The 6000-nt window shown below is 55.4% G+C and overlaps 1 protein-coding gene across 1 annotated transcript in view; it reads left to right on the top strand.

Moving 5' to 3' along the window:
- The first annotated feature begins 205 nt into the window (after positions 1-205).
- Positions 206-6000, top strand: part of WLS (Wnt ligand secretion mediator) — a 29786-nt gene continuing 23991 nt past the window's right edge. The window contains exon 1 of the mRNA XM_054638266.2: positions 206-470. Within this exon, the coding sequence (XP_054494241.1) occupies positions 365-470 (106 nt within the window). The 5' untranslated portion in view covers positions 206-364. The remainder of the gene's footprint in view (positions 471-6000) is intronic.

Below are 6000 nucleotides of genomic sequence, written 5' to 3'. Positions count from 1 at the left end.
TGCCCAAGGCTGGGTTGGAGCAGCCTGGGACGGAGGGAGGTGTCCCTGCCATGGCCGGGCCGGGCCGGGCTGCGGTGAGCGCACGGCGGTGCCGGTTCCCGGTGCCGGTTCCCGGTGCCGGTTCCCGGTGCCGATCCCAGGGCGCTCCCATCCCCGCTGCCGGCGCTGTGGCGGCCCGGGCGGGGCGCGGGGAGGGAGGGGCGGCGGTCACGTGTGGCCGCCCGGTTAAAGCGGCCGCGGGCGGCGGGAGCGGCACAATCACGGCTGGGGCGGCGAGCGGGGCCCGCCCGCTGCCCGCCCGCGGCCCCCGCTCCGTCCGCACAGCCCCGGCCCGCACAGCCCCGGCCCGCAGCGCCCCGCCAGCATGGCCGGGGCCATCATCGAGAACATGAGCACCCGCAAGCTCTGCATCGTCGGGGGCATCCTGCTCGTGCTCCAAGTCATCGCCTTCCTGGTGGGAGGGCTCATCGGTGAGTGCCGGGGGCCGCTGCCTTCCTCCTCCTCCTCCCGCCGCTGCCCGCTTGTTTAGTGCTGGTTACAGTATCGCTGACTCGCTCCCATGATCTCATTATCCGCTTTTGTAGCCGAGCGATCCCGGCTCCGGGCCCTTTGTGCCCGTCCCGCGGCTGCTGCGGGGGGAGCCGGCCAAGGAAAAGTTTCTGTGTTGGTTTGTTGGTTTCTCTCCTTTTTTTTTTTTTTTTTTTTGGCCTGGTTTCAGCCTGGACTTAAAGAAAGAGGGAAGTGGGAAAGCTTCAGTATGGCGACGGAACGCGCAGGGAGCCTCGCGTTTCAAAGTTGGCTTAGAAAATAATAATAATTTATTTTTTTAAAAGGATTTTTCCTCCCTTCTTGGCGCTGCACCTCCCCGTGCCTCGGCCTCCGAATCGGCCGCGAGAGGAAACCTTTCCCCTGGCCAGAATGAGAACAAAAAAATATTAATAAAAAATCTAGGGAGGAAAAAAAAAAAAAGGAAGGAAAGAAAGAAAAAGGGGGAACGACTGGTGGGAGTGGGGGGTCCCGGCTCTGGGGTTTTTTGGGACTCGCGCTTTGTCCGGGCTCGTTTCTGCGGGGGATCCCCCCAGTCCCTCCCGATCCCGTTCCAGGAGGGGTCCCCTCCCCTCCCTCCCATCTCCCGACCTCTGTCAGGACGGGTCCCCTCCCTCCCTCCCTCCCACCTCCCGATCCTCCTCCAAGAGGAGCCCCCCCCCCCCGTTCCGCCTCCCGCTCCTGCTGCAGGAGCTGCCCCCGTACCGATCCCTTCCCAGGAGAAGCTCAAACCCGCGTGGGCTCGGCCTGGGTTTGCTCCTGCCCGTGGAAAACCCTCGTGGCCGCCCAGGGAGGGGTTTCATCCCCGGCTCCCCTCGGCTCTGGGGTCCCCAGCTCCGCACCGGGCACTCTGAAGCCCAGATTGTGTTTGTTTATCCCTGAGCATTCCCAAAGGCAGGGAGATGGGAACTGGGACACAGCCCTGCGGCAAGGAGAGTTTTCCCTGGGGGATGGAAGCAGGAAGATGGAGGAGAGCGAGTTTGGGGCAGTCCTGGGAGTTTTTTAAATTTTTTTTTTTTTTTTTTTTTTTACTAGAAAGCAGCTGAGTTCTGCGCCGGCTCCTTGGAATGATGGGCGCATGGATATGGCTGCTTTGGCCATTTTCAGGGTGGGAATGTTGCCTTTGTGTCCGGGAAGGGCTGTCCGGCCCTGCGGGGCATCCCCCGGGCCCAGCCCTTCCTCCCGGGCAGGATCCCTGCGGAGCTCTGCGGGTTTTTGGAAGAATCGGGGTCAAATTCACTCCGAAACTTTGTTGCACTTCGCTGGGAGAATGGAGTCGGGCTGTTCTCTGTTTGAGAGGGATCGAGGGTACAGCTCCGGCCATTCCTCAGGAAGCAGACCCTGTGCTCCTGGTGCCCATCAGTGCTTTGCCTTCCTGGCCTTGAATTATCAGCCTCTAATAACCATAAAACTCCACTAAACGTAATTTTGGAAAACTTCAGTTTCCCTCATTCTCTTCCTCACCTCCGACACAAGGGAGTCACTGGCACTTACTGACTAAAACTCATTTTTCCTGCTCTTGCAGGCCTGAAACCACATGGAGTTTATCAGGATTAGCTTTTTTGCTTCCTTTTTTTTTTTTACTCTTTAAGAGCTGGTTCAAGAGCAGGCTACTGAACCCACTGCTGATTCCTGAGATAAAATGTCTTGGCCTGTGCTGTGCAGAGAAGCCAGACTTCATCTTAAAAGGGTTTTTCTAGCAGTTTCTTGCTGCTAAATTGAAATAGTTGGTTTTTCCAGAGGCTGGTGTGGCTCAGAAAGCTTTGTTTGTGCTGGCATCCAGGGACAGATGTGACAAACAGATGTTTATGGCTGGCTTTACAGGGAAAAGAGACAAGTGTTTCTGCTCAGTTTTGAAGGGATTCAGAGATTAAAGAATTTAAATTATGTTAGTTCAGTTTTCCAGCTGGTTTATTCCCTGCTTTATTGGCTGATGCTGCTGCTGGGCATCCACCTTGCACCCTCCCATCCTGGATGGGTCTCCCAGGTGGGGTGGGAAGCTGCATGGACAGGTCAGATGGGCTGGGGCCAGCAGGGACAGGGACTGGGGGCTGAGTTCAGTGCCCTGCACGAGCTCAGTCACTGCATCCTGCTGGAATTCCTGCACAGGCTCAGTCACTGCATCCTGCTGGAATAAATGCATCTTCTCTCTGTGGGCAGGTCCTAGGGGGTGCTGCCCCCAAAGTTCTTTAATTCCTGGATTCCCTCGGATCAGACTGCTCTGATCAATCATCCAAACTGTTCTTTCCTCTGCAGCACTTACTCCTTCTGGTGCATTGAAGGAGTTCAGAGGCTCATCCCTGAGCCAGCAGCTCCCAGCCAGCCCTCCTGGGAGCTGCAAATCCAGGGATATCTGGTGCTTGTGAAACACCAAGTTCCATGTGTAACCTAGGTGTGGTCCCCAGTGTTTGGCAGGGTGACCCACGGCCTGGGAGGCTGAGCAGCTCTTCCCAGGAACCTGCCCTGTTCTGGGCTCCCTGCATCCCTGCAAACTCTGATCCAGGGGTCAGGCCTGACCCCTTTAGTGCTTCCCAGCGTGTGGGGTTCCCCACAAGGAGACTCCTCGTGCTGAGCAGCGGGTCGGTGGCAGCGTTCCGAAGGGATCGGAGCCGGGCCAGGAGAGCTGCCAGTGCCACCCCACGGGGGTGCCACCAGGTGGGCTGGGAGCAGAGGTGGCGCTGCCACGGTGGCCCCGCTCTGGTTTGATGCAGCGCACCCAACAGACACCAAAATCCGGTTATTTTGGTGTGCCCAGGTCTAGACAACCCAAAATACGTACACGAGTGGGACAGGGCTGCTCAGCCCAGCCAGCCTTTCCCCTCGCAGGCACTTAGGTCATGTTTCAAAACAATGACTAAGTGCTCTATTTTAACAGATCCCTCGTGCCAGTCCAAAATACCCAAATGCAGCACGTTGGTACCTGATACAGCCACCACAAAGCTGGTTTTCCTCACATCAGGGGGTTTCTGCCACTGCTGGATCCCAGCTCGGTTTTGGGCAGTCAGTGTGTGATGCCAGGGTTTTAATGCAGCTTCCACATTTCCAACAGCTCTTTTATTTAGCAGCAGGAACCTTATCAGCTCTCAGGTGGGATTTGCTCAGAGCTGCCCGTTGGCAAAGCACGAGATGCACGCGGAGGGAGAAATTCCTGTGGCAGGAGGAAGCTCCTGTGCCAACAGCTCCCTGACAGGAGCATGCAGCCAGGTGGGGTCAGGTTCTGCTCCCAGGGAACAAGGGGCAGGATGAGGGGAAATGGCCTCAGGCTGTGCCACGGGAGCTTTAGGTTGGATATTTGGCAAAATTTCTTCATGGAAAAGGTTGTCCAGCCCTGCTGCAGGCTCTGCAGGGCAATGGTGGAGTCCCCATGCGTGGAGGGAGCTTTGCCAAGCTCAAAAGGGAGCAAACACCCCAAAAGAGAATTTTATTGGGCTGTTTCTTTGCTGTGCTTTTAATGAACTGTTGGCTCCAGAAAGTGGGGCTGTCACTACTTGAAACCCCACAGGATTCCTGGTGTCTGCTCCTTTCATGGAAAACATCTTGTTTAAAGGTCACACTTCTGGGCTGTGTGTGATGTGTTCAGTTGGGATGCAGCAGTGGGAGATAGAACATGATCCACAAAATTAATCCTAATGCAGCCTTGTCTCCACTATCTCTCCTGCTGTAAATGATGGCACGTGTGGATTACAGGAGGATGGGATCACCAGGGATGGTTTCTGTTATCGTTTGTGAGGAATGGGGCTGATGATAATTTACAGGCACGCCAGCATTCCCAGGAGCCCCTGCCTGCTCTGCCTTCCCTGGCTCCAGTGGGGCTGTCCTGGGATGCCACCAGGCTTGTGACAGCCCTGGACAGGGCATGAGGACAAACCTTGCACCTCCAGTGCTGGGGCAGAGTTGGGTCCCTCTGCACAAGAGAGACTCTGAGGGTCTCAGGAGAGGCTGGGGGAGCTGGGCAGGGGCTGAGCCTGGAGCAAAGGAGGCTCAGGGGGCCCTTGTGGCTCTGCACAGCTCCTGCCAGGAGGGCACAGCCAGGGGGGCCGGGCTCTGCTCCAGGGAACAGGGACAGGAGCAGAGGGAACGGCCTCAGGCTGGGCCAGGGGAGCTCAGGGTGGATTTTGGGAGAATTCCTCCTGGAAAGGGTTCTCCAGCCCTGCCACAGCTGCCCAGGGCAGGGCTGAGTCCCCATCCCTGGAGGGATTTAACTTCCCTGTGGATGTGGCACTTGGGGACACGGGCAGTGGTGGCCTTGGCAGTGCTGGGAACAGTTCAATTCCTGGCCTAAAAGGGCTTTTCCAACCGAAACATTTCCATGATTCCACAGTTGGACCAGCTGCAGCTTCCACCTGGCTGTGCTGCTGCTGGGAATTTTGGCTGGGATGTTCCAGTGAAGGTCACCACAGCTGCTCCAGGCCACAGCTGAGCTGGGACACACCAGTGTCCCCCTGGCAGCTGCCAGGGTGGAAGCTGTGTGTGCAGAATCTGACTGGATTTATGTGGGTTTGATGCCTCTTGGTTGTTTGGAAAGCAAAACATTTGATTACAAATTATCTTTTTCTTTCCCAACAGTGGGAAGCTGTTGGTGTCCCTTTCTAGTTGCCTTTTCATCTCAGAATTTATATATATAAAGTTATTTTCTATGTACATAAAGGAAAAAAACCCAAACAACCCAGATCTCTGTGCAGCTTTGAAAACTTTTTGAAAGGGAATTTTCAATGGCTTATTTTATATGAGTTGCTTTAAAGGTCCCTTCCAACTCGAACTTCCATGATTCCAAGGATGCCATATCCCAAATCACGGATCCTTGGTTCAGACAAGCACAGGGGATGCAGAACTCTCTGTGGTCCAGGCAAAGCCAGAGCAGGCTCACACCCAGGGAACTGCTGCAAGCCCAGTGCCCACCCGTACACTGTACAAATTTAACTGATTGGAAAAGTGGAGGGATTTATTTAGCACATGAGTCCTCTGGGCTGAGGGGATGATGGATTAAGGAGGTGCAGGTTCACTGCTCCCTTCCCTGGCTTAGGCTGGAAAAAACAGAATTGTTGTGACTGGAGGAACTCAAACTTCCTTGTGTGTCTGGCCCGGAGAGATAATGAGTCATGTGTGGCCATGGCTGAGCAGCTCTCCACAATCCCAGCTCATTATCTAAATGTCTGATTTGGCTGCTGAGCCCCCTGTTTCCAGGATTTCATTTTCTTTCCTGGGATTTCATTACCTTCCTCGGGCTGAGCTGATCCTTTGACAAGGAAAGCACTCGGATTTCCAAGGTATGGATAGGAAAGAGTGTTTCAGGCTGGGGATAAAGAACATTTTTGTGTGCCTGACTTCCTTTCATGCAGGGCCTCTCCAGGAGCTGGTCGGTGCTCCGTGGCCATGAATGCCAATGGATCCTGTGTATAGACACATTCCTGCAGTGCTGCAGCCTTGGCAGAGGCGCTGGGAGCCCAGGAGAAA

The sequence above is a fragment of the Agelaius phoeniceus genome, chromosome 8 (genome assembly GCF_051311805.1).
Source record: "Agelaius phoeniceus isolate bAgePho1 chromosome 8, bAgePho1.hap1, whole genome shotgun sequence".
NCBI classification, from domain to species: Eukaryota; Metazoa; Chordata; class Aves; order Passeriformes; family Icteridae; genus Agelaius; species Agelaius phoeniceus.
This window is presented reverse-complemented; position numbering and strand designations above follow the sequence as displayed.